This window comes from Uloborus diversus, chromosome 5 (genome assembly GCF_026930045.1).
Source record: "Uloborus diversus isolate 005 chromosome 5, Udiv.v.3.1, whole genome shotgun sequence".
NCBI classification, from domain to species: Eukaryota; Metazoa; Arthropoda; class Arachnida; order Araneae; family Uloboridae; genus Uloborus; species Uloborus diversus.
Genome location: NC_072735.1, coordinates 175684911 through 175712879, shown reverse-complemented (window position 1 = coordinate 175712879; position 27969 = coordinate 175684911). Strand labels below are relative to the sequence as shown.

At 32.6% G+C, this 27969-nt stretch overlaps 2 protein-coding genes across 2 annotated transcripts in view; one reads left to right on the top strand and one right to left on the bottom strand.

Annotated features, from left to right (window-relative positions):
- Positions 1-8: 8 nt before the first annotated feature.
- On the bottom strand, positions 9-24230 carry LOC129223286 (glutamate--cysteine ligase regulatory subunit-like). The gene is made up of 7 exons (XM_054857852.1): positions 24210-24230; positions 23882-23947; positions 22943-23024; positions 20545-20601; positions 16985-17178; positions 8927-9041; positions 9-396 (listed from the first exon to the last, which is right to left on the bottom strand). Exons 1-7 carry the CDS (start codon positions 24228-24230, stop codon positions 236-238), a joined length of 696 nt encoding a protein of 231 aa, XP_054713827.1. The 3' UTR covers positions 9-235.
- A 794-nt stretch (positions 24231-25024) lies between these two features.
- Positions 25025-27969, top strand: part of LOC129222006 (G protein pathway suppressor 2-like) — a 29601-nt gene continuing 26656 nt past the window's right edge. The window contains exons 1-2 of the mRNA XM_054856422.1: positions 25025-25231; positions 25345-25438. Coding sequence (XP_054712397.1) covers positions 25345-25438 — 94 coding nt within the window. The 5' untranslated portion in view covers positions 25025-25231. The remainder of the gene's footprint in view (positions 25232-25344; positions 25439-27969) is intronic.

Sequence of the window (27969 nt, the reverse complement as noted above, 5' to 3'; positions counted from 1 at the left end):
ATAAAAATTAGTTTTATTTTTACGTAAAAATTGCAATAATAATACGACTGCAGCAAAGCATAAGTGACTATTACTTGATGCTACAAAGATTTTCCAAATTTTGAAAATGCTAACAAAACTTTAAAAATTATTTTAAATGCTACCAGCCTCAGCTCTGCTCAGAAGCGAACTAAGTACATTTTAGATCACAGGCATGGAATAAACATTTGGATTTTCTAACAGTAAAACTATGTATTCATGATTTCTTTGAAAAACATATTGTATATCCTTTATTTTGTATTATTCCTCGAGTTTTCACCAGCACAGAATATCTGACAATCCAGTCAGCTTTCCATTTCTCTGGTTCGGATACGGCCGGCTCTAAAATCTTCAGCAGCATCTCTCTTGGAAGTAAAACTGAAATGAAATGCCACATTATCTTTTGAAGAGATAAACAAACAAAATAATTCAACAAGTTAAGAAAGGAACACTGCATTTTTCTTTTTTTTTTTTTGGTAAATTGGAATCTATGCAATAGTCTAAAACTAATATGACCACAGAGTAATGGAGCCAAACAACTAGAGGTGAGCAATGTCGTTCTTTTCAATGATAAGTTTATCAGAGGATCGTTCCTACTTTTGACCTGTTCACTGAAATTCAGGGTTGGTCGGATTGGACCCAATGGTTTTTTTTTTTTTTTTGAAAAAACCCATTTTAAACAACCCATTATTCTCCCCCCCCTTTTGGGTTTTTAAAAATTTTCTGAGAAGTTTAAAAAAAAATTAATTTAAATACTTTAACAATTTATACTTCTTTTTTATTTGTTCTTCACCATAGACAATGTACATAAAAAATGAATTTTGAACTTTAATAGTATTTCTTAACTCTTAACAGCATTAAAAAAAATACTTCAAAGATTTTAAATAAACATATTTAACTTTTTTCTTTAACTTCTACATAAATAACTCAAATTATCTTGACTAAGTCCTGTCATGTCGGATTTTCTTAAAATTTGTAGATTGTATAGAGGAAACTACTCTAGCTAAAAGGCTTTCATGTGAATTATCTTCTGCAACCCAACGCGTCACAGATCTCGAATAAACAAGGTATATTTTTTAGAAATTAACAGGTTTTACAAACCGTCAGACAGAAATCAGAATAAGATGTACAGTATTTTCATTATCTTACGAAAAAGTTTAATATTTCTAACTCTGTACACAGAAATAGAAAAACAAGCAACATAAAATTAAAAGAAGTGTCTTGATTATGCTGGAATTCAATAAAAAGAGATTTAAATTACTTGAGGTTCTACAGTAGTTTTGCATAACAAAATGAAATACAATAAAGTAGAATGCAAAAAAAAAAGTAGTACAGTTGGCTCTCTGTTTAACGACGCTCTATTTAACGATTTTCTCTATTTAACGACGGCTTCTCACGGTCCCAGATGGACCACTACAGTGTTAAAAGCATTCTATTTAAGCAGGGGTCTGGCCAGAGGATATTTGGGTCCGTTAACGGACCCTTCACAAAAATCCGATCAACCAAAACGGACCTTTCACAAAATCCCGATCAAACAAAACGGACCTTTCACAAAATCCCGATCAAACAAAACGGACCTTTCACAAAATCCCGATCAAACAAAACAGACCCTTCACAAAATTCTGATAAACAAGATCGGATCTGTCACAAATTGTTTATTGAAAGAGCAAATTTGAAAGCAAAATAATGCATATTTCTGTGTATAAACCGATCATTTTTGGAACCTTTTTTTAAGTCAAATTAGAGGGATCAGCTTATACAAAATCTGCTAATTTTGAAAAAAAAAGAAAAAATCGGCACTCTTGTGTTGCTCCTGCAAGCGATAAATAATTGCTACTGCCAAATAAATATAATGGTTGTTTGTTTTATCACAGCTAATTAGCAGCGGTGTTGTTGTAAACTTTTCTGAAAAGGCATTGGTAAGCACTCCCCCCCCCCCCCGCTCATGATTTAATAAACAATAATAATATATATCTGCGAAATGAACTTAGAACTGCAAAGGGATAGTAAGGGTGGGGAAAAAATATGATTGCTTCAGATAAGGTTACCAACTTCAAAACTATCACCACTTAGCGTCTGGCGTTGAACCTTTATAATGACTTAATTTAGAAAATATTCTCATCATACATTTTGTCGGCTTGTCAATATTTGCATTTTTACGGTGTGGTGCGATGTTTAATTGTTATTTTGGGAGAAAATTATATGGATTTTGATTTTTCGATGCTAACAAGGATGATTAACTTTAAATAAACTCTTTTAATTACCGTTTTTTTTTCTTTAAATGTCTACATTTTGAAAAATGCAATCTTTTAACATCCGATATGAGAATCATATTTTGTTCTTTTTTCAAGCTAACTTCGCTTTATTAGGATTCAAATGAATGAAAAATCTCTTATTTCTGTTAGAACTCTCATTTCAAGTTTTTAAAGCAAAATTCCATTTTCTGTTATGAGTCAAAAATTAAAATGCTGAATAGATGGTTTATTTTATTTTATTATTATTTTTTTTTTTTTTTGGGGGGGGGGGGGGGTCAACTGTGTCCACAGATATTAATGATATGTTATCATAGGACTCTAAAATGCAATTTTAAAATAATTTTATCAAAAATATTTCTTTTACAAGCCGTTTTTATACTTTTGATGCCTTCACTTTGAGAATTGCAATCTCTTTGCATCCGCTACGGGAATCCGATTTTTCGAATTTTTGATGATTATTAATAGGTAAACAATTGAAATATCTTTTTACTTTTGTTAAAATCACGGAATTTATAAGTTTTAAACGAAATTTTGCGCTTTTTAAGAGTGTCTTGGGTCAAAAAGTTGAATGCTGAACCCTATTCTGAATTTTGTTTTATTTATTTATATTTTTGTTACAATTATTTTAAATATTGTACAGAAATATATCTTGTATAAAATTTAACATAATGCAGAATGGTAGATAAATTTTGATACTTGAAAGAGCGATGCCCCCCCCCCCCCCCCCCACCCCGCCAAATATCAGAAAAAAAATCCAGAATGATTTTCTCACCATAGAAGAGGAAAACACTCAACTTTAAGTTTAATTGATGCAGTTTGTGCCATCTCTAAATTCTAAAATTTCGTTTGAACAATTTTTTTTTTACGAAATTTTTTGATTTTTCCCAAATTAATTCTTTTTACACAAAATTATTTGATTTTTCACAAAAAACGGACCCTGTGAAAAATCCTGGACGCACCCCTATCACTTTCTACTTAAGGATGATTTTTTGTGGTCCCTTGAAAGTCCTTAAACAGAGAGCCAACTGTAATTAAAAACGAACAATAGATTTTATCACTCAAGAAGTAACTTTGCCTTAATGTTGGTAATCATGGAAACTAAAAAATCTGAAACTTCACCATTCTTGGGTTTTATCGTCTTTTATACTTTTCTTCAGAAAACAATGAATTTTAACTAGTTTTCCAGCTTTTTTTACCCTAAAACAATTTTTGCGCTTTGTCCATCTACTTTTGCTACAATATGCTACAAGTATCCCACATTTTCCCTATAGAAAGACAAAAAAAAATCCACATTTCTTTTCAAAAACCCAGCTTTAGTTGGGTTTTTTTTGGGTTTTATTTAAAAAACCCTGGGTCCATGGGCTTTAAAAAAAAAAAACTCGGGTTTTTGCCAACCCTACTGAAATTGTTCATTTAAACGACTTCATTAATTTAAAAACGTTGCAAGGGATATATCTGTAAAACATACTAACACATTTGAAACGTTTCATTAGATTGGTAATATTCTTAAAAGGAAAAACAACTACAACTACCTAAAAGTACGAAAACATGCCAATAAAAAGTTAATCAAAAAATATTTTATTTAGATTCAGAAGTAAAAAGGTGAGATGTGCAATATACCTATACCTCAGAGCCAGGCAAATGTAATTTAAAAAATTGTAGTTTTCAGTTTATTTGTGCATTATATGTAGAAACCTATTACGCATCAAGCCATGTGCACGACCCATCTTTTGCATGCACCAGAAAAAAGCTTTTCCTCTTTCCCGTAAAGTTGTGATTATGTGACTTATGTCCCTCTGGCACTGAGATACAGAAAAACAAATCATGTATAACAAAAAAAGTAAAAAAAAAAAGCCGGGGTACTGGATAAATTAATTTCAAAACAGGACCCACCTGAATATTAGGGAACTTCAAAATTATCCCATAGTAATTGTTGTCCGTTCGATGGCTCAGAAATAATTTTACATTAAGAATGAGGACTGTATTCACAAACACAATAACTTTAATAACAATCAACAAACACACACTGCACCTCAGTCTGTGGTTGTTGCATCGAGCTCTTACACAAGCTACTCTGCCCACACAAACGTTCAAGCATTCGACAAGTGGCGCGGATGTGCAGCGCCCTCTACATGATTTAGATACAAAAAAGTAATGTTATACAAAAAAACATGTAGAAAGTATTGAAATAAGGGGGGGAAATAGACATAAATGAACCCTCTCTAAATTCTCAGGATACTGAATGTAAAACTGAGACTTAAAAGAATTGAACTTTAGAAATAATTTCTGGAAAAAGTACTCATTGTATCGTATCACAAAATGTTTTTCAGATGATGTTCATGTGTGTTATTCTACCATAAAAATAAAATTACAAAATCGAAAACTCTCCTATTCAATTTAATATATTTGGCATAAAGAAAATTGTAAATTGGATATGATTTTAAAAAATTATTAAAGACAATTCCGTAAGCAATTTTCTAAACTATATAGAAATAATATCAAGAAAAATAAATACAAATAAAATAAATAATTTAAAATTAAAAAAAAAGATAACATGATATGTTTTAAGTCAAAGAAACCAGATGATCATATATATTACTAAACACACAAAGATATTTTTGCTGAGTTGAATTTTCATAATTTTAAGTCCGTATAAATTAGTAGAAAAAAGTGATTTGTTGCATAAATAAATATGATTGTTGATTTTTAATCATGAGTAGCATTATTTTCAAACCAGAATTAATAATATGAAATAATGAGTATTTTTCTTTTTTGTATTTTTAATTTGCAAACCAAAACTGATCAACTTTCTGATTTAATTTGAAAGAAAACAATGTTTAACACTTCTGTCAACTACAGGGTCAATCCATTTGACATTGCCCAAAAAGAGTAAAATTTGTTGTTCAAAATTTTTGATTTTCCTAACTTTTTAACCAGTTATTTTCCCACCACTAAGCCAGTTCAAAACTATTTAAAAAAAATTTCATCACCTCTTTTTTTTTTTTTTGTGCCATTTTAAGTTTGCTTTGTTGCCAAAAAAGTCTACAAATTAAAGACCAGTATCTTCAGAATGATGCTCTAGATATGTTTCTTTTACACAATATTACTGGAGGGGTGAGTAGGTAGTGGAAAAATCGCATGTTAATTTGCGATTTTTGTGCATCAAAACACATTGGTTAATTGATTCATTTAATTTTCAAGCACAAAGGTATTTATTTTTTTAATTAGTTCTATATTATATTTATACAAGAAAAAAAAAAACTAAAGGTGAGTTTCCCTTTCTTTTAATAGTTTTCCAGCTGTGAAACTTGCATTTAATGCTAATTTTCAATTTATAGCAGGGAATTTTTTTTTCACTACTTCCTCACCCCTCAGGTAATTGTGTAAAATAAACATATGTAGGACATCATTTTGATGATGCTGGATTTTATTTTGTCTTGATTGCTTTAAAATTAACCGAGTTAGATACATGAAGATAAAACTTATTTTTGGTCAAAAATGGCTATAAAGCAAACTTAAAATAGCACGTAAAAAAAAGTATGAGCCAAAAATTTTTTCTTTTGATATTCTTGAACTCACCTAGTAGGGTGATGAACCAGTAACAGACAAGGGTCCAGTAACAGACAGTCATAAGTTTGGATTTAAATAATAAGAATTTTATGAGTGTACTAGTGGTACCCGCACGGCTTTGCCCATAATAGAAAGATTAAAAGGTCTTTTGGTTTGCCTGTATATTTACAAATAATGTATGGTGAATTTTCTCGTCAGTTGGCTAGTACCCATGTTACGGTTCCACGTTATGATAATTTCGTATCTCGCCAATTGGCTTGTGCCCATGTTACAGTTCCACGTTATGATAACTTTGTAATTTACTTGTCCATCTTATGATATTTTTTTTCTTAAAATTGGAATAGAAAAAGAACCACATCGAATTTTCAAAAAATCGCTTTGAGGTGCACACCCCCATGCTACATACTAACTTTGTGCCAAATTTCATGAAAATCGGCCGAACGGTTTAGGCGCTATGCGCGTCACAGACATCCTACAGACATCCTCCGGACACAGAGACTTTCAGCTTTATTATTAGTAAAGAAAACTGATGTTGCTGCGACCCATGACTACGGTGCAACCATCTAGTGTTATCAGAGTGAATTTCATAAGTCAGTTGGTATTTACAAGGAATGTATTGCGGAAGGTTATGAATAGCTACCTCGAGGTTAGCTGGTGTTTCATGCTGCAGCTAGCTAGCTGTTTACGTTAAGAAGGTTTCCAACCATCATTTTGCATTGTAAAATGTCGACATGAGTGCATGCTGGAGGTATTTTTAATGTTTGATTTATGCTCTTTTCAGTTTTCAAATCGTTTTTCACGTACAATCACAGGGGTAGAAGTGACTGACTTGTCACATATAGGACATTTTCCGCAAAAAATATAGGACAAATATAGGACACATTATATGAATAATTTTGCTATGAAAAAAGAAAGAATACATATCATATATTATTTATTTATTCTTATCAATGATTTTGCCAATAAAATTATTCCTTACATCTGAAATGACTTTCCTGTAGTTGAAAGAATAATTAAAAAAAAAAAAGTGTACTTTATCGGAAATAATTAAACAAAATTTCAACAAAGAAAATTTTTATTTTTTCTTCCTCACTCATGACCCAAGTACTAATTCCACTGTTCTTTGATTTTATATCTAAACTGAACCCTTTAACACTTGTATTACGAACAAACAGAGCTTGAAAAGGATCCTCTTGACGTTTATCAGAGTCTTTTTATGCTTGAATGTTTTAGCATACTGCCTCAATTGCGAAAATCCACTATTGCTTATGGGCACTGAACAGTTGCAAAAATGGCAAAAAGCGATAAAATCATCTTTTCCTTTAGTGCACCATGTACCAAAATTTGTAGAATTAATGTCCTCCTGGTTCAACAACAACAAAAAAGGGAATATAGGAAATATAAGACATTTTTCAAAAATATAGGAAATATAGGACGATTTTGATGCTTTTCTTGAAAATATAAGATATATAGGATTACTTCGACCCCTGAATCACTTCTAATGTGAGTTTTATCTATGTCTGTTACTCATACCCAGAAAACTCGTTTTTCTAGTAACAGACACTGTCTGATATTGGACTGCAAAAAAGTGAAAGGGTTTATCTTAGCATAAGCAGGATGGATCCAGACCCTGTGCTTTCAAAGGACGAGGAGAAAATACTGGTCCTCTGGATAGCCTCATCATTTAAAGCAGGGTTTCCGATTTTACAAGAATTTTTAGACAGTGTGCAGCTACTCTTAAAGGAATTGGGGAGAAATAATTATTTTACTGATAGAAAACCTGGGAAATCATGGTACAATGGTTTTCTTAAATGGAACCCTTCAGTCGCTCATAAGATCAGTGAAAATTTCAGTGTCCCGTTCAAATGTAACCACAGAAAGCCTAGGCAACTGGTTCAAGACCGTTTACGACTAAACAACTACAATCACCTTGGCACTTTAGAAAATCCAAATCGAACTTTTAATTGCAATGAAACTGCATTTTTTCTCAACTCAAAGGGATCCCGAGGGCTTTCAATGAACGGTGACAAACATGTATACCAAGTTTTATTCACTGCAAACGCTGCTGGGTATCTTCTACTAACAAAAGCGATACATAAATACGTAAGAATCCCAGATAGCATTTAGTTCAGTATACCCTATAGTTGGGGATTAGAAAAGTCGGATTTAGGGCAGATGACAAGCAAGATGTATAGTTTGAATTTCTGGCCAATGTATTTCAGCCATGGCTAAAAACTCAAAGGCTTAATTCAGAGCCAATTATTCTATTTGTAGATGGATATGTATCTCATTTAACACTTGAGACAAGCAGACTCTGAAAAAGGGAAAATAATTTTGATTACTTTACCCCCCAATGTTACTTATACTTTACAGCTGTTGGACGTTTCTGTTTTCAAGTCCTTGAAAATAAAATGGAAAAAAACAGTGAATCGTTGGAGAAAAACCTCCTTAGATGGACCTATTGTTAAAAAAATTAATTTTCCTGGTCTGTTAAAACAGACAATAAGTACTATGTGGTCTTAAGTTCTAATTTATTTAATTTATTTGTTTTTTGTGATGAAAATTTTCTAGTTGGGTAAGTACTCAATTATTGTTCATTTGAATTTAAAGGCTTTTGTACTAGAAATAAAGAATGTTTGCAAATTTGTAAGAGAAAAAGGGAATTTTGTCTATTACTCATCCTGACTGTTACTCGTCCTTTTAGCGTGTCTGTTACTGGGTATCATCAGATTCTTTTGTGTCTGTTACTGGGGTTCGGAGCTTTCTTTGAAATTTCGCAAATAAAAATAGAATTGACTAATTCAGAGGATCCAGAAACAGCTAAAGGTTAAATGAGATGTTGTTGCATCCGAGAAAAATAGTTTTAAAAATCTAAATACATTTAAAGGGTCAGAAAATTGAGTTAATCTGAGAGCGAAGTCTTAAACATGTCTGTTTACTTGTGCCGTTACCCTGGAGGGTAATAACTAGTAAAAAAATTAGGAAAACCAAAAATGTAAAGCAACGCGGCCTCAAGTCCCAATAATCCAAGTTGACTGCTGCCTACAAAGTCGTGTTAATAAAAAAACAGTATTGAAAAATACCTTTTGGGTCATTGTGAGTAAAAAGTTGAATATCGTTGTCCTTTGCAAATGCTGTCATCTCAGGAGGCATAACACAGCACGATTCTAAATTAACTTGGTTAACACTGGGCTTCACCTGAATAAACAAAGGATCTTTGAAACACAAACCAATTTAAAGAAACTAAATCATTCATTAGGAACAATTCAATTATATTTTTTAAAAGAATATTAATCACAAATGTTACACAAATTCTGTTCAGGTCTTTTTGCTAAGAGTAATTAATGTCATAAAATACTATAAATGAAACAATAGTTTAAAAAAACTTTTGTTAAAATTATAAATATACCTGAAGGTTTTAATGCTTTGCTGTCTATTTACCATTATACTAACAAAACTGTACATTTATTTAATTTTTCTGATAATATTACCATCATTCATTACCTACTATCTTTTCTTTTTTATGGTAAAAACTAGCTTGTACAAAAACAATATTACTTTTTCTTTGATAAACAGAAAAATCTCCCGGAATACTGAGGCACGGTAACCGCAGATAAGTGACCTTGGAAATAATTCACAAAGTAGGTAAAAGAGATGCTACAGCTTAATAGCAATAGCTTAAAAAGATCAGCAACTTTCGCATATAGTTAAGCGATAGCTAAAACAATAACAGTATATGGAAAAAATGCATGTAAAAGCGTAGAAAGAATTGCTCATTACTGTAAACGAAACACACATATGCGAGCAAATCGTGCCATCACATCAAATGATCCCGCTAGGTTTCCAAAAAATAGGATTTTTTTCAAGACTGATCCGGTCACTCGTTTATGTACGTATGTAGTGTATACCTAAAAATTGGGTTTCAACTTGTCACATTTTGGTGATCGTGATAGGTTAGATATCATTGGAAGGGTGGATTAAGAAAGAAATAGAAATGTCAAAAAATAGATTTTGCACTTTTTAGGTTAAAATGTATGCAACTATTTACTCAAATTTTTTACATCAGTGACGGATTTTTTTTGAAAGTGAAAAGCCGCGTATAATCGGGAGTTCGCTGTATAAATACGTTTTAATTTAAAAAAAAGGAGACTTTTTTAAAAATGTTTCTTAAAAATTCTACTTTTTCAAGTAAAAACAAGTTCTTTTCCTTATATTTTTCGCAAATAATTAAACTATACACATCTGCTAACAAACAAATACCTCATCTGTTGACATAAATCTTAAGGAATATTCCCATACTTGCCAACCTTTGAAGGAAAAAAAAAAGGAGATTCCCTAGAGGTAGATAGGTGATTTAGCAGCGACATACATTCACAACAGAATTATTAAATTATGCTTTTAAATAACATAAATATTAAATTTAAAGTGGAATGTTTTTTTTTCTGCAGATGTAAGCTAATTTGTAGCAGCAAGAAAAATATACTGCAAAGGAGAAACTAAATAATGAGTGAATTTGCTTAAAGTTTCGTACATTCTCCAGTCTCTACCAAAAAAGGAGATAGAAAAAATTTAATTACTAAAATCGAAAAAAAAAAAAAACAATATAGAATGAAAATAAAATATAAAATAAGTAGGTACATGGTAGTACATGTTAAAATAACTTAAAATTTTCAAAATAATTGAAATATTTTGAAGATGCAAAAGGATTGAAATTTGTTGCGATTTTCGGCAAAGCACGAGCTTTGTTGGAAAGCTTCCAAAAAAAAAAAAAAAATTTTTTTTTAAACTAAATGAGTTGGAAAAATTCCTTTTCCCTGACATTGGTAGACTAGAATAGAGCGCCATCTATTGAGAAGAAAGTAAAACTTTTTGATGATTGACTGAAAAAACTGCAAAAACGGGAGAAAATCGTAAAAAAACGGGAAATGGGGAGTTGGAAGCAAAAGCGTGAGTCTCCTGTCAAAAACAGTAGAGTTGGCAAGTATGTATTCCATACACATACTTATCGACTCTGCCCTGAATTTACTGTGTTCTATAGTCACATGTTTTGTTATGAACTCGGGTATTTTTCTTTAACACATGTACAATGGATGCCGGGAAATTGAATTGGTGGTTAGTTGAATCAGCTGCTTTAATGAACCCAGTCTCAAAAACAGAACAAAATACAGCAATTAACATTAGAAAACGACCGGATACGGGAACCAAACACACTGTTATAATGAATCAAATTCTGTGCTCTAAGCGTCATTACTGGTAACGTTAACATTAGTGCAATGAGGTCCAAATTCTGAGGGCTATGGATTTTTTCATGCTTTGAAAAAACGGGTGTCTAAGTTAATTACATAGCCTTCTGAGCAATCAACAATAGATAAGTTTTTTACAGCACAAGCCAAAAAAAAAAAAAAAATTGAATTTTGTAATTGCTTTTTAAGACTGCTTTACAATATCTTTTTAAAAATCATCAAAGAATTAATATTTTGAATAAATGGATACTTTTGCCATTTTCATCTTGTTTGATCAAAATTAAAACAACTTTTAAATTTTATGCAGGATTCCAAATTTTAAAGAAATTTTTTTGCTAATTTTTGCTTTAATGAGTCAAAACTGTTTAGACCAAACATCATTCATATAAAGGGTGGGCAGTCACTACTTAAAATACAGTGAAGCACTGTTTATACGTTTCTCTTTTATACGTTTTTATCAATTATACGTTTTAAAAATTGGTCCCTGCAAAGTCTAATACACATTAACCTATACCTATTATACGTTTTTTTCATACACAGTCCCTTCAAAAACGTATAAACGGTGCTTCACTGTAATATATTTGAGATAACAATCAAAAGAAAATATTCATTTGACTGCACCACAATAATGCTTCAACTTACGCTAGCCTGACTAAGCCCATCTTTAAATCTCCTTGACTTATGTTTTGTTGAAAGGGTACACAACCAGGCATGAGATTGTTGAAAAAGGAAAAAAGAAGAAATTCATAACAATTAGAAAACAGGATTTGTTCAACAGAATTTGCTTAAAAATACCTAAGACTTCAATTTCATATCAGCTTGACATTTTTAAAGATTAAATTTATTTCTAAATTGGCAATAGAATGCAAACTGTTCAGGAAGAAAGGAGTTGGAAGAAAACAAGTTTTCTGTAGCTGGTGAAAAATAAGAAGTAGTTTAACTGTACCTTTTCCCCTAATTTTATTCATAACTTTTCAAAAAATTTATAATTCTTCAAAACCTATTTTCTGTTGTGCCTGATAACTCCATCAGTGTTATAGCCTGATAAAACTGTTAATGTTATTGAAGGAATTGTCAATCTTGCCAGACAAATAACTGTAGAAGTAGGTAGTGGTAACTTTCAAGAACTGCTGGATTATTCTAATTGAAAGTTGACAATTGAAGAGCTTAAGGAAGTGCGTAACCTTCTCTAACACGGTGTTTACATAAAAGGACCCCGAAGATTTTTTTTCTTTAAAACCACAAAAACTGCTGCAGAAGTAGTATTTTGTTCTCTTTGACAATCACAGATAGCAGCAGAAGTACAAAAATAGTTTTTTTTTTGCTGCCTTAATTTCTTATTCAAATCATCTCAATTTTTGAACTCAAAAATGGGTATTTTTGTAAGATTTTAAAAGTTTTAATTTGCTCTGAAACAATCGACCATTTTTTTTTTAAATCTTCCTGATATGTTCAATTACATTTTTGTAAAATATTTAAATTCATATTTGAATGGATTAAATCAAACTTTCTCCTGCCCTAGGTGAGCAGTGTGAACAAATGAGGACACCACCCACCTCAGAAAAATATCATCCAAAAATTTTTTTTGACTAAAATACAGGGTGTAACAGTACAGACTTTCAGGGCAGATAGAGTACATCTAGATGATGGGAAATCACACAGCAATGCATGGTCGGAAACGCTTTCCTGGCGCGGTAGTGACAACACAAATCACCAAAAAGACAAGACATGAACAAGAGAAGAAAACATATGTATTGTCCTTAGTATAGCAAAAAACTAAGGAAAAAGAACATGAAGGAACCAACGTTCGTCATCAAAGTTGGTGTTTGAAATTAGGAACCCCGGGCCATGATGCATGCCTCACATCTCCAGCGCATTGAAGATCGAATGTAAAAGCGAGTGCAGCAACAAAAACCGCGTGTGCACATGCATCGTCATCTGATGCTTCTGTTTACATAACAACATCTATTGTTTGCACCAGATGATAGTGTTGGGCTAAATGCCTTTATTTTTGTTTCTTGAAGGATTTCACCAATATTGTTAAAAAAAAAAAAAAAAAAAAAAAAAAAAAAAATTGTAACTTACCTTTTGCCATTCCGGGAAAAACCTTACACGGGAAATCCCATCCACCTGCCACCGACACTCAAATGTCCGAGTTTGAATCGGAAGTGTTCGGAAAAATATGTGGCACGCTATGATTGGTTGCCGTCATTCGGCAGATGTCGGTCAACTTCCGACAAAGCACATGTCGATCACATGAGATAACCATGTTGAGGTGTTGGGTGCTGAATGTCGAATTAAATAAGAATTGTGCAACCTGCAAGCTGTGTTTTCCGGGGTTGAGCTATTCTTGCAATATGCAAATAAGGTAACGTCACATTGTTACGAGCACGGTCGGATCTGGCCATAAATACGCAGACCGGCCATAGCTCGATCTTCTCTCTCTCACTTGTCTCCTCGTTTTGTGTTGTTTGTGTTTGTAAATGTGTTCGTCCATGTCCTCATAAGTTTTTGCTACTGGCCTCTCAGGTGAGGTCTGATTTTTTCTGAATGATTCGTCAGTGATGTCTTCAGTTTTGGAAGCGCGTGCTGTCATGACGTCCATAAAAGTGAAAAGTTATAGTCCAATTTAAGTGGGTCGTTTGGTCTCCAAAGCAAAGAAAAAGGATCGTGCCCATCTTCGATATTTTTCCCGGATATGGTGAATTTGGCTCCTAAGGTGTGAACTGACCAGCGTGCAATTCTGGGGAGATTGCGATGCCGTCCTTCTACCTGTGGGGAATTCACTGTGGAACATCGACAGGACTTTTGACACCTGCATGGACTTATTGTAAGATCTTTTTTTGACTTAGCATAATTTAATATTCTTCGGAAGACCAAACTATTGTAATGTAACCATTTTATAATACATGTTAAATGTTTTTCAGTGTAAAGAATGATTCATGTTTTATTTTCTTCGGGCAGACCACTCCCTCAAATTTTCAGTTGGAAATGAGTTGCCTAATTTTTCAGCTTAGCTGTAGGCTATTAGCTCTATAACATCTAAAATTATATCCAACAGATAGAATTAGGCTTACTATCACTCCTCTTGACTTACCATTTATTTAACTTTGTTTACGTTCAGTTAAAACGCCGCTCTGTTGCATCACGTGACGTAGTCGGCAATTCCACGCTTTTCCCTCGTTAGAGGGTGGCACCTTTATTAGATGATTATGCAGATTCATACACATGCTTAGCCATGATTGGTTGCAGTGTTCTGCATGCGTATGGGAAGCATCTGACAACTTTCATGTCCCATCATGCATCAACATCTTAATTTATATTTGAGATTTATGCGGATGTTTACTTACTGAACAGCACTCTCTTGCTCACTTACTTTACTCACCCGAGGTAGCAAGTTGCTACTCTCTACCGGTTGAGCTGCTTAGCCACTTTACACAAACGTCAAGCATGTGCTAGTCGTAAGGGAAGATGTTGACTCGGCCATATTAGATTTAGGCTTGGTGTTGTTTGTGATCAGGTATGCAGCCATGTTAAAGTAAACCGGTGGTCTTTTTGTATATATTTTAAGTTGCTTTTAATGATTTTAGTCAGAAAATAAATGTTATTGTTTTCAAAAGCGCTTTGTTCATCTACGAATTTCCAACCAATCACACTGTTAAAAATTGACTAAATGATATCAGGTGTCTACAGCATTTGCTAATACAACGCCAGACAAAAACTTACCGCATTTTTGCTGTTTTAGGAATAACAAACATGTCTTTTCCTCTTATTTGTGTCAGTGTTCGCGCTCAACTATCCGTAACCTGGGTCCCAGGGACCCATTAATGAAATAGATTTGGGTCCTTTGGTGGAAAAAATGAGTCCCTTAAATTTTAAACAGAAAATCTTAGTGTGTAAATGAATAATATAAAAATATTTATACTTGGGGGGGGGGGGGGGGGAGGCATGAAATAAAATAAATTGGTTATTTCTGCCCTAAGTTTTTATGATTTTATCATTGTAAAATTATTTCCAAATAATACACTTGCAAGACTTAGTTATGTGAGAAACTATTTGGTCAGTTACAATGAGATTAACTCAAAATTTACTTTAAAAATGGGTTTTACCATAAAATATAAAACAAGTGCCTCTGATTGATCAAGCAAAAAGCACTCCCTTAACCTTTGTTTTCCTGGAAATTTTTCTTAGCGAAAAAAGCAAACAGACCCCCCCCCCTTCCCAATTATCATTGGCAATTAGATAATAATAATAATAAATCGCAAGCGAATGAACCCAACGCAAAAATCGCGATCGCAAAAACGAAACATTTTCTCATATGAGTGTGAAAATTGCTCATTTGCAATCTTAAATCAGTATATTTGACTTTATTTTGACTCGTTCAAAATATCTGTTTTTGTTTTTGTTCTATTTTTAAAATCAAAATGGCGCAATCGATTAATACCCGACTTTTGCAAGTCCAAATAAAAATAACCCATCAGAAAGAGATGAATTATTAGAAAAAGAACAAGGTTAAAGTGCTTTTGTATAAAATTCAAGTATTCATAAGCAATTTAACAAGAAAAATATAAAGTTCCGAACTCTTTGTGTTTAGCGCGATCTGGAAAATGTTCGCCATTTTTTTCTCCCCTCTTTTATTGGGAATGCGAAGTGATGATTTTCAAAAGTAATTCTGGTTACATGAATGCCAAATTGCAATATTTTTATTGTACAATTGTCTTGTATTAATCCTGAAGATTGCATCGAAAACCTCTCTTATTTTTAGTCTTCATTTCTGTTTTTAGGAATTTCCTCAAGATAAAAGTTGAGGGAAAGCTTATTCTTAGAATACAGTACAATGGGCTACTTGTGAACTTGCTCCCTGAGCTCTGCCCAGGAGGTCACTGTAAGCTCCAGTCTTATCACTAAAATTCCATTGACTGGTCCACAATTGGGGTGTGTTTGAATAGCTGATAAACAGATAGGGTCATTTTAGTCCTTTTCTGTTGATTCTCCTGGTCATTTTGAAGCTTAAAAGCATTTACTAAATAGATCTTTAGCATTTTCTCCCCTTTTTTTTTCTGGTTCTTATCTTTTGGGTTTTCTGGGTCCCTGGGACCCGATTTTTCGCGGAAGTTGCATCCCTTTCCCGCGAATTTGCGTAAAAAACCCGCCATAGCGCGTAAACGCGAACCCTGTGTGTCCTGTCTTTCTTGTACTTTAAGTCGTCACTATACCCGTCAGGGAAGCGTTTACGACATTGCTATGTGATTTCCCATGGTCTAGGTGTACTCTATCTGCCCTGAAAAACTGTAAACACTGTACTGTTACACCCTGTATATGTCTAGAGGATCAATTACACCCACTCCTAGAGTTTTTTTCTTTATTTTCTAAAAATTCTAATGACCCATGTCAGAAAGAGATAAGCAAGAGCAACACATAGAAAAAATTGAGCCTTTAGACCAAGTTCAATTAGAGGATCGAATGACGGTTGTGGGAAATGCCAAATTTTAGAAGGAGACATATCTGACCAAATAATTTCACAATCCCACTTAATTTGCATATGGATTTAAAAATTGACAAGTACTATTCTCAGTTGGGTATAGACCCTGTAGTTGATCACCTCATTTGTATTTGTGCATTCAAAGAATATTCTCATTTCTTAAGTACATTTGAAGGTCAAGTTTTTTAAGCACTTTCTCAAATCTTCAGCAAGGAAAATTTGAGAAATAGAATGCAAAAGAAAAAATCACTTTATTATTATTTTTTTAATGCTATTACCCACAAATGTTTGAAATCTAAAAAAAATGTGTAACATCAAGTTCAAACCACAATAAAGGATCTAGTACCCAAGAACAACTACAAAGCTGATAAACTTACGGAGAAAAATTTCTGAAACAGAATTCTTACATACCTTACCTGTGTCCAATGATAAAGTTCAGCAAGCTGATCAGTATCTAAATCACTAATCCCAATGGTGAGTAGTTTTTCTTCTTGCACCCATCTTTCAAGTTCTGTCCACAATGGTTTGATGTCATTTAAATCAAACTTTTCAAGCTGAGGCACAGACAAAATCATTGAATCGATACAGCTTACATCCAAATCATCCATTACTGGGAAAGGAAGATAAATCAGTAATACAGACTCGTCAATTCTACAAAGCAATAAACAGGAGAAATAAAAATGAAAAAGCAGAAGAAATTTGTGTACCTTCGAACTAGATGAGTGCTAGTACAAAATTGATAATTTGTTATGTTTTTAAGTTAAATCAGAGAAAAATTAAACCACAAGAAAAATATTTATATTTCATTGAAAAAAATAAAAATAATGATTTAATGGTTAAAGATCAAATACTGATTTAAGCTACTGTTCTTCTAAAAATTTTGTACTACATCTTGTAATTGTTTATAGTGGGCTTTAATATAACTTTAAATGCAACTATATAAACTTTATATGTAAGAAAATTTTTATATAAACTTTAAATGCAACAAAATAAAAAGAGTCATGAAATCATAAGCATTCATATTTAGTCAGAAACAAATAAATTATTATATATATATATATATATATATATATATATATATATATATATATATATATATATATATATATATATATATATATATATATAATAGGACTTCTAAATTTTCCCTACTAAGAAAGAAGTAGAATTGAAAAAAAAAAAAAAAGATATTACACCATACACCTATGCACTGGACCAGAGGTTCCCAAACTTTATACCTCTGCGGACCCCTTCGGAAAAATTACTAACTCTACGGACCCCCTCCCCTTCACCCTACAAGTGCAAAAAAAAAAAAAAAAAAGATTAGACACAGCTTTTGATCTTTTTTTTCCTAATATATTTTATGTCTTTTTTTTCCTTTAATTTACTAATTCATTATTCTATATATTTTTCAGAGCTCTTGTCTGGTTTTCATTTTTTACATGTTTATTTTGAGTTATGGAAGTAAAATTTTATTTGAAATTTAATTAGGAATAAAAATGTCATCACTAAATTTCTACAACAAGTTTACTAATAAAAATGAACTTTTGAAGTTGGTGAACAAAACACTGTTAGCCTAGTTTAAATGTGTTAAGCTATGCACACAAAATCAATTAATGTGTAGTGTGATAAGTTTCAGGGGGAGGGGTGACTACTGCGCCCTGCATGTACTTAAGCAAAAACTTTTTTATTACTCATAAATGTACTTTCTTTGTGAATTAAAATACCGTTAATGGTCCTTCAATCTCAATTATATTTAACGTTTTAGCTGGATAGCACCGTGGACCTCCTTTCATGGAGTCGCGTATCTCCAGGGGTCCACGGACCACAGTTTGGGAAACTCTGCAATAGACAGTCATAAGGTTCACAACTTTTTTTACATCTTTAAAAACAAGAGAAATTTCTCTGATGGCAGGAGGCCAGAAATGTGACAGAACAGCAGGAGAGTTGGCATGTCTGATAATAGCTACATTCTTTTGACTCAAAACATACAATGCAATACAAATGGTACGACCGGCGAAAGGCACTGGATCCAGCTAAGCTAGAACTAGTTGGTTTATTAGTCCCTAAAGAAGATCAATGGCCACCTTAAAGCTATCTACCCCCTTGCTCATTACAGCCTCTTCCGCCGGTAAGCTGTTTAACGTGCCACAACCCTACTAAGTATACATTACATAAAAGAAAATTATTGAAGAAATATACAGTACAACCTCGATATCTCGAATCTCTCAGGACGGGAGGAAAATTCGAGATTGAGTTTTCAAGTTATGAAGGTTTTAAAAAATTACCCCCATTAATAACTCAAAATTATACACATACGCTATATGCATTTATATATGTACAATGGGACCACTTTGATTTACGATCAATAAAGTGGTCTTTAATATTTTACTAGATTTGAAATTTTAAAATTATCAAAAGTGCACAGGATGAGATTTTGAAATGAACAATAATTTCAGCTTGGTTTTTCCACCTGAAAATTTTAAAATTCTAATTTTACTTTCAGCCAGTTGCTCCTCACATTCAAAAAGTTTTCAGCAGTCCTTTTGCAGGAATTAAAAAAGCAGAATGATGAAAATGCATTTTCCGTTTTCGCTTGAAAACTGACAGACGAAAAAATCGACCCCTTTTCCTCAAAGTGGGCAACATGTTCGAGAAAAATGCACATAGATTTTAAACTCTGGGGAAAACACAGTATCTCTCATACCAACACTTCCCTATCATCTTGCCCCCAATTCTCTATTCACAAAATTTCCAAGAAAAGGGATGAAAAACGTCAAGTAATTGTCCCTGAAACTGGTTTTACTACAAAAATTGGCAAAGAAAAAAGACTATTGAAACTTGCTTCTGTGCAAAACTTTCAACATATCAAGGGTTTGGAAAAATAAATTTTGAGATTATTATGGAAAATGCAGGGGATTTTTTTTTGGGGGGGGGGATATCAAGGGTTTTGAGATATGGAGGTTTGAGATATCAAGGTTTGACTGTAATTTCAATGTTGTACAATAATTACTTCATTACAGTAACTTAGGCAACTTCAATCCTCGTCGGTTGACTTTGTACAGCTTCAAATTATGTCTTAAAAATAACAATAATAAAAAGAAAAAACTAAAAGGTCCTGGCAAGGTTATGAAATAAATTTTCTACCCTTTATTTTATAAAAAAAAAAGTTGGCAATACTGTATGCAGCTATTTGTATCTTTCGATAATTCGGAAGTTGTTGAAATTGCTCTTCCCACATCGTAATATTTTATGTAGTTTTATAAACCATAGAAATCTTGTGGGGTATAAAAAGGAAGTTTTAAGAGGGAAAACCAGTTTAGATCACTTTTTCAAAAACACTTTTTAGGAACAATAGCCAACCCCAAAGCTTGTCGAACAGTGGCGGCAATTCTGGGGGGGGGGGTCACAGCCTTCCCCCTTTTATGGTTTATTTATTTATTTTATTTTCCAATTTAGGAACAAAAGCCAACAATTATTAAAAAAAAAAAAAAAAAAACTCAAAATTTTCAGATTTTAATTATTTCTTTTACTTTGTATATCTGTTTACGAAACATTGAGTAACTTTTAATTTATGTATTCATTGTCTAGATATCAGCAAATCAATTGTTTTACTTCAACAAGCCATACTTGCTTAATGACATTACCAAGTGTTTGTGACATCTCAAAATACTTTGGGTTAAATAAGTTGAATTCAAGTCTAAGTGTTTCTTCGAGGAATCTAAAGAAACGCGTGAGTTAAGCTGTTACGTTTACATCAATTACCACTCATATGCTCTCAAAACCAGTCTTAGCAAAATTTTGTCCTTTTTTCTGGCTGCTGCTAAAAATCCTATGGCTTTTAGTTGGGTTTATTTTTGCCCTCCCCCCCCCCTTTTCAGTCCCAATTTCACCTCTGTTTTCAAATTATGTGACACAGAGAGTGTAATACAATAAACACAAAATAAATAATTGAAATGGAAGAACTCTACTATACCTTGCATAAGGGAAGACTTCAAATCTTCACACTCAAAATTTTCAAGGAATACTTTTACTGAAAAGGATGAGATAGATTTAAAAAAATTGATAAATATATACACATGCTTTCATTGGGAACAGAAACACTAAAAAAATTATGCTATGCTTCTCTGTAACATGCTGTTTGCACATGAAAATTATTTTTAACAATTTAAGGGGGGGGGGGGGGGCGTATATAATTGCCTACTGATAAATTTATTTCAATGAAATAATCATGATGATGGTTTTATCAAAATTTTACTTGTAAAAAAAATGCGCATAAAATTAAATGTAACAAATAACTGCCATTGGGAAGAGCAGGAGAAAATTTAAATTTTTTTTAAAGAATTATCTCACTGATAACTGACGCAGTAATTTATGAACCAAAAAAAAAAAAAAAAAAAAAAAAAAAACCTTTTACATAGGTATTGAGAGAGATTTTTGGGCAGTTTTTCTGCCTCAAAACTAGCAATTATTAACTAATACGCAAAAAAACACATGGCAGAATTAATTTTACTTACAGTTCATTACTGTTTACTTCATGAAGATAAAAATGAATGCTAAAGCATTGTCAATGTTTCTGATTGTTGCTCTTGAAACCCAATGTTTTAAACAACTTTACTTTCAAAATGTCCACTATCATTATAAATACGTTATACATAACTGGAATATATCAGATAAAATCCTTTTTCTTTGATCAAAGGAACTTTTATGAATAAAATATATACTAATCAAGGCCTTGATCCATATTTCTATCAGGACTCTATGGGAAAAAATATTCAATACAAAACAATTAAAAAAAATATCTCCTAAAAAAATCAAAAAGTTTAGCAATATCATCAACAGTTAAAATCTCAAAATTCTTCCTAATCAGTCATCAATTTTAATATATGCATGGGTTTTCTCCTACAGCCTTGGTTGTGCATAACCAATACTATCAGATTAATTAAATAATTCATTATTTACTTTTTGTTCAACTAAAAGTTTCACATTAAAAAAAAAAAAAAAAAAACTGAGTATTTAAATATACAAGTGAATGATTCCATTTCGATGAAGCCTTCCACTGGATTTTCGCAATTTCCTTTAAATATTAGGCTCACATCAGGGCAAGGGAAAAACCCAAGGTATGATTTTCCACTATGATTGAAATGTTGCCGGGGATTTTTGTGGGAACAGCCTGCAAATGGATTTTTATTGAGTGAGGGGGGGGGGGGGGGGAGAGCAGAGATGCCTAGATGGAACATAGTAAATTTCCATTTCTTGATGATTCCGCAAGTTTGGAGAACCTAAATTATAACATCGATATAATATTTTATCCTTCTCTTAAGGAAAAAAAAATTAACACTTTTTTTTTAATCATGCCTAATATTTTTTCCCATTACATATTATGCATGTATGATATGAGTGGACTGTGTATGCTTGCATTTTATAACTCAGTGAAATTTGAATTTCATTCTGCAAATTGAGAATGTTCTCATTCCCAAAAATTTAAGTTTAGAGCGCCCTTGAGGGCTTTTAGAGAATATTGCAGGAATCACACAATCTTGTATCCTAGGGCAGGAATATGACCTACCTAATTGTGCCTGATTTGCATTTAAAGTTAGATTCTGTCTAGGCTCAGGGCAGAGCTTTGAGCCATTTTTGCCCGACTTTGGACCTTTATCTTCACCTTTCGTATTTTTCCTTTATAGGTGCCGTGGAGGCCCGACCCTCTAAGAGCCAGGACCCCACCCCCCAAAAAAGGGAAAATACCCTTCAAAACCTCCCTAAAAAATTCCAATGGCGCAGTCTGTACCCCTGAAGGTGTCGTACTTGGCTAGGCAACTATTATTTTACTTTCTACCCAGATGAAAATTACTTTGTCAGCATGTTTACACTTTGATCTTCTAATTTTAGATTTTAATGGGACATTTATTGTTTATTTGTTTGTCTGATTACTTCATGTGTAATAAAAGTAAATTATTATTTTTTTTATTGCCTTTATTTAGTGGATTGATATTTATCTCAACAGAATTTTCTCAACTTGAATCAAGGCATTTTTTTTAATTAGAAAGTATGGTATTGACAAATAAGTAGTTTTTGGCTATCTTTGATAAAATATGGACAGTAGATAAAATGAAAAATATTACCAAGATTAAAAATGTGCTCTGACACACCTATAATGGAAATATGCCCTGACATACCTATAATGGTTTCTCAGTCAGCTTGCTCAAATTCGCCAACAGAAATCTATTTAAGATTTGAGATATAAACAATGGCATTTCGCGTTAACTGTTGATCAGAAATTTAAGATGGCAAGAGAACATCGAAAATATCAAATGTTCTAAAAACAGAAATAGTTTTCTTAATATATAAATTAAATAAAAAAGAGTTCTTACCAGAAACTTTGAGGTTCACTCTATCTTCTTTATCTACTTTAGTCAATTGTGCTTCATTAAAGCAATACACAGAATTTTTGTCCTAATTGAGAGAAAAAAATAAATGCATCAATATATTGAATAAAAACTTAAATCCTACTTAGATGATTTTCAAACAACCACGAAAAACTGATCTAGGTCAGAATGTTGGAGACATGAGTACCTTAGTATGATTACCACAGACACTCATGCTCAGTTTTCATCTGTTTTCCATACTCCCCTTCTACACTATCGAGGAGTGTTTGGGGCAGGGTTGACCAGATTGGACCCAATAGGTTTTTTAGAAAAAGCTCATTTTTTAGCTCACTTTTGGGGTTTTTAATATTTCTGAGAAGTTTTTAACAAAATTAATTACTACATTTTTAAAGTAGTTTGTAGTGTGGCACGCTACTTTTTAGAAAAGAGTAGCGGGTAGTTGAATACAAAAAAAAAGTAGTTGGTAGCGATTTCTAGAAACTACTTTTAAATAAAGTTTGAAAAAAAAAACAAGGTTTTAATCAAATATGACTGATACAAGTCAAAAACGAGTAAAACTTGCATCAATAAAATTTCGTAAGATCCTGAAAAATACGAGTTGACCTCAGACTAAATATTTTGACCCCATATTATATATCTGCTGAAAGAAAAGAAAAAAGCGTTAACTGCAAATCACGTACTTGTGTTTTGGGGCAACAGAGAATGTCCTGTGGATGAACATTTTAGATGTCAATGAGATTATAGTGCCAATATTCACCTAATATGGAAGCTGTTGTAAATATTATAGATGAAGATGATAGGGCAGTTAATATTACTGCTAACATATTAACCACACATACATTCAAAGTTCCTACATGTATCATATGATTTCAACTTCATATCAATAATGCATAACAAATTTAACAGTAACCAAGTACTACCTACTTTCAAGGTTTTTTCATCAGTTCCTTGGATCCAGGGATGCAATGTTCCATGGACACTATCAAACACCTACAAAAGCGAAAAGTTCGATCAATCTATTGTAAGTTATAGAAAGTTATAGATGATGCTTTTTTCAGAGCAATGGAGATTTTATGGCATTCCAAAATACGTTGGATTTAAAAACATAATTTTTATGAAACATTTTGGAAACATTTCAACTAATTTTCTAAGCACCGTTTAAAAATTACTGAAAAACACTCAACAATAAAAACAATTTACTTTAAAAGACAGTAAACATTATCAAGTGAAGGTTAAAATTATTCACACAAACCTCCTCAGATGGAGACTGCATTGCTTTTTTCTTAAAATCTTTTGAGGTAATCAAATTTCCCGTGTTAATAATTAAATGATCGATTTTCTCTGGAAGCATTTTTCCACGTGTTGTTCACCTAAGTATTTAAAGCGATAGACAAGTGATAATTTGAATATTTATTCTTGACACTATATAAAAACTTCCTTCTTGAACCTTACACCCGATTAAAGCCTGTACTTGCCCCTTCCTGTCGTCTATTTCAGAAAATTAAAGTCGAGGTCATAGCAGTGAGCTGCCGCAGTCTATTGCAATGGTCATTAGCAAAGTTTTCTTCTGGAAAACAAACAGATAAAATACACATTGGAAGGTTGTAATAAAAAAAATCGTCAGCTGCGATGCTAGCGAACACATTTGGCTAATAATCGCTTTTTTAAACGATTATTCTTAAAATTTTAGTTTGAAATTTTTCTCGATCACTCCCCTTCTTGAAAGGGAGTTTTTAAACAAATTATTTAAGGCTCGATTCTCATCTATAATGCTTAAAACATGATCAAATGACTGAACTCTCTTTAAGTAATAAAATTAATGAATTTCTGATTTTTTTTTTAGGTAATAAAAACTGTTCCTTAATTAAATTCAACGATTCTTCTGTAATGAGCCATCAATGATTTAATATTTATGTTTTAAATGAAATTTGGAGAATAAATAAAGTTTTATTTTCAAAAGAAAATCTTAATTATTATTTCAGAGGAACTGCATCTGCGAACTGCACTGTTATAAAAGTCGCCAATTTGATGCGCCAAATCACATAGCTTCCTGTCAATGATCTTTAAATAACGCCAACTGTTGTTTTGATTGAAAAAATTTGTGATTACGTTTCGTACTTAATTGGGTCACGATTTATTCATTCTTTGTGAAAGAAAAGGAAAATTTTGTATCATGAATTCCAATCGATAGTTCAATCTTTCTGGTGTGATTATAGTTATTCTGAAAATCAAAACGTTTTCGGGTTGTTGTTTCTCAATAGCCAGAGGGAGAAGGTATTTCAATTGTATGGTTGCATTTGGAACGCTTTTTGTTGTATGTGGCAATTTAATAACCAATTTTTGCAAGATTAAGTTTGTATTGTTAACAGATATATGTGCTCTTCCAGATGCCAGCTTTAATAGAAAGACCGAAAATGAGTTTGGCTATGTGGGCTGCTTTAAAATCCCACATAATGAAGCAGCGCGAAAAGAAAAAGCAAGGTACCTTAAAATAAATTTCTTTGTCGTCTTAACTCGTCAATTGTAATATTGCTCTCAATTGATTAAATCAATATCACATTTTCCCTTTTTGTTCCTGCTTGCAGTTCAGAACAACTTTTCGGAACTTGGACAAGTTGTTGTAACTCCTTGCCTTATTTATCGTTTCAGTGTCTAAGCTTTGAATTTTATCAACATAATTGAAGGTTTCAAGTTTTTAGAAAAGAAAATATCAAAAAGTTTTTTCAAAGGATGTAAAAGAATCCTTCTTTTATTTTATCAACAAATATTTTTTAGAGTGATGAATTATACCTTGAGTTGTTTTCCCCATTCGTTCCCCCCCCCAAATTTGTTATTTAAATAGATAACTTAACATTCCTTGATTTTCCAAAATTGGCACAGGTATAAAAAGGTTTTGTGTTAAAATTGAGATCAAAAAACTTAATTTCCTTATTTTGCAATTCAATCTTATTAAAAAGTGCTTTAGAATAAATCTGTGTTCTTGATATCGATTATACTTTAGACGTTTCCAAAATTATATTCCATGTTCGCTTAGCTGTTTTCTAGTAAAAGAAAAAATAAGCACAATTTCCATCTTAGATGTTGGAAACTGGGGAGTTTATTTAATATTCACTTATTACCAATGCTATATTTAGGAGGGGATGTTTCCCCCCTAAACCATTTGGTTTCTATCATAGTAATAACAGATTTTTTTTTTTTAAATACTGAGCACTTTTCATAATGCACTCAAAAGGACAAAATAACTTTTCTGGGTCAGAAAGGACAATTTAAGAATTCCTGCAGTTTTCGAAAATTCCAAGAAAATGACACCACAAAAGAAGAAAAGTGCGGCTCAAGTCATGAAGGGAACTTATTATCATTATCTAGCTTTCAATCATAACTTTGATTGTTGAAACATGCATATTTTTTTTATTGGGAAAGTTTGGTTTGAAATGACTAGAACTGCACTTTTCTTCTTTTGTGATATCATTTTCTTGGAATTTTCGAAAACCTGAGGAATTCTTAAATTGTCCTTTCTAACCCAGAAACAGGGTCGATCCTAGCAGGTGTGCACCGCACAAGGGGGTCATATTGTTCTTATAATCAAGCAAAATTCCTCAAGAATTTTTCACCAGATAACTTTCTAATAAGTCGAATAAATATGCTGAATTTTAAATGTTCAATTATCAAAGTACATAAGTGTTAATTTCCCGACAGCATAGCATAGTTTAAGAAAAATAGAATGTTAAGGAACATTTTGTTGGTCCATTGTCCATTAATATCTACTCTTTACTACACACATGCTTCATTTAGTTGCAAAATTTGTACCAGAAACATTAATCAGGCATGGATACAGGGGAGGAGAAATGAGGGAAATGGGGAGGCCATTTCCCTCATTTCTCCTCCCCTGTATCCCCCCCCCTCCTGAAGCATGAAAGGGAAAAAGTGAAAAGTGTGAAAGGTGCTCCTTCTAAAAGGAGCACCGAGGGCGGCCACTAATGTTTACCCCCCAAACTTTTATAGACTTAAACAATGAACACATATTTTATTTATTAAAAAAAAGAAGCTGTACTGGATTAGATACTCGCAAGCATTTCAACAACAAATTCTGTGTTCAACAATCGTGGATGTGTGGAGAGAAAGTGGAAAATTGCGATTCCCCTGGGAGTCGAACATATTTGAATGACAAACTAAAATTTTGTAATTTTCCCCCTTTACGGCAATTTTTTCTAATTAAGATCCCGAATGAACTGCCCGGTTTCTGATCAGGTAGAAGGACAGGGCTCTTGCACCGGGAAGCAAATTTAAATGTGTCTCCAAAACGAAGATCCAAAACGATGCCATGACCTCCTTGACGAGACTAAAGAAGGCTTAAAATTGAGTTTCTAGGACTTGAATTTCGGAAAATTTCCCTGGTTGAACCACCGATCTTAAGGACCCAATTAAGTCTCTGATTCACCCCTTCCACCTTAACTTAATCAAACATAGCCTAAAAATGTAGGCTCTAAAATCCAAAATGTGTTTTCAGACGATAGCTTTTCCTAATGTCATCAAAAATGGCTTAATGACATTTTTCAAATTTTTTTTTTTGGATTTTTTCGATGGAGGGCCCCGAAATCTATAACCAAACATTACTACCAAAGACAGTCTCAATTGCGTCTTTAGAGAGGCCTCTAGTTCCACCCCCTCTCACTTAACTTATTGAAAAACAAACTAAAATTACGTTTTTCAAGCATCAGTTTCAAGAACTTCGGAGCAGGACCCTGGATCCCCCTTTTCTCCAACCCTATCACTATACACCTCAAAATTTCATTTTTAGATGGTTCCATGGAGCCACAGAACCCTTCCTGCCTAAACTAGCCTGAAATTAAATTCAGTTTCAAAAAACAGTTCGTGAGGGCACACTGAACCCCCCACCTGTTCTTAGTCTCATCATTCTCAAACAATGCCTAAAATATGATTTTGGGACTTCAATTTCTAAGAAATTCCGGATTAGAACTGCCTGGCTTATGTAACTTTTCACTGCGCCAGGG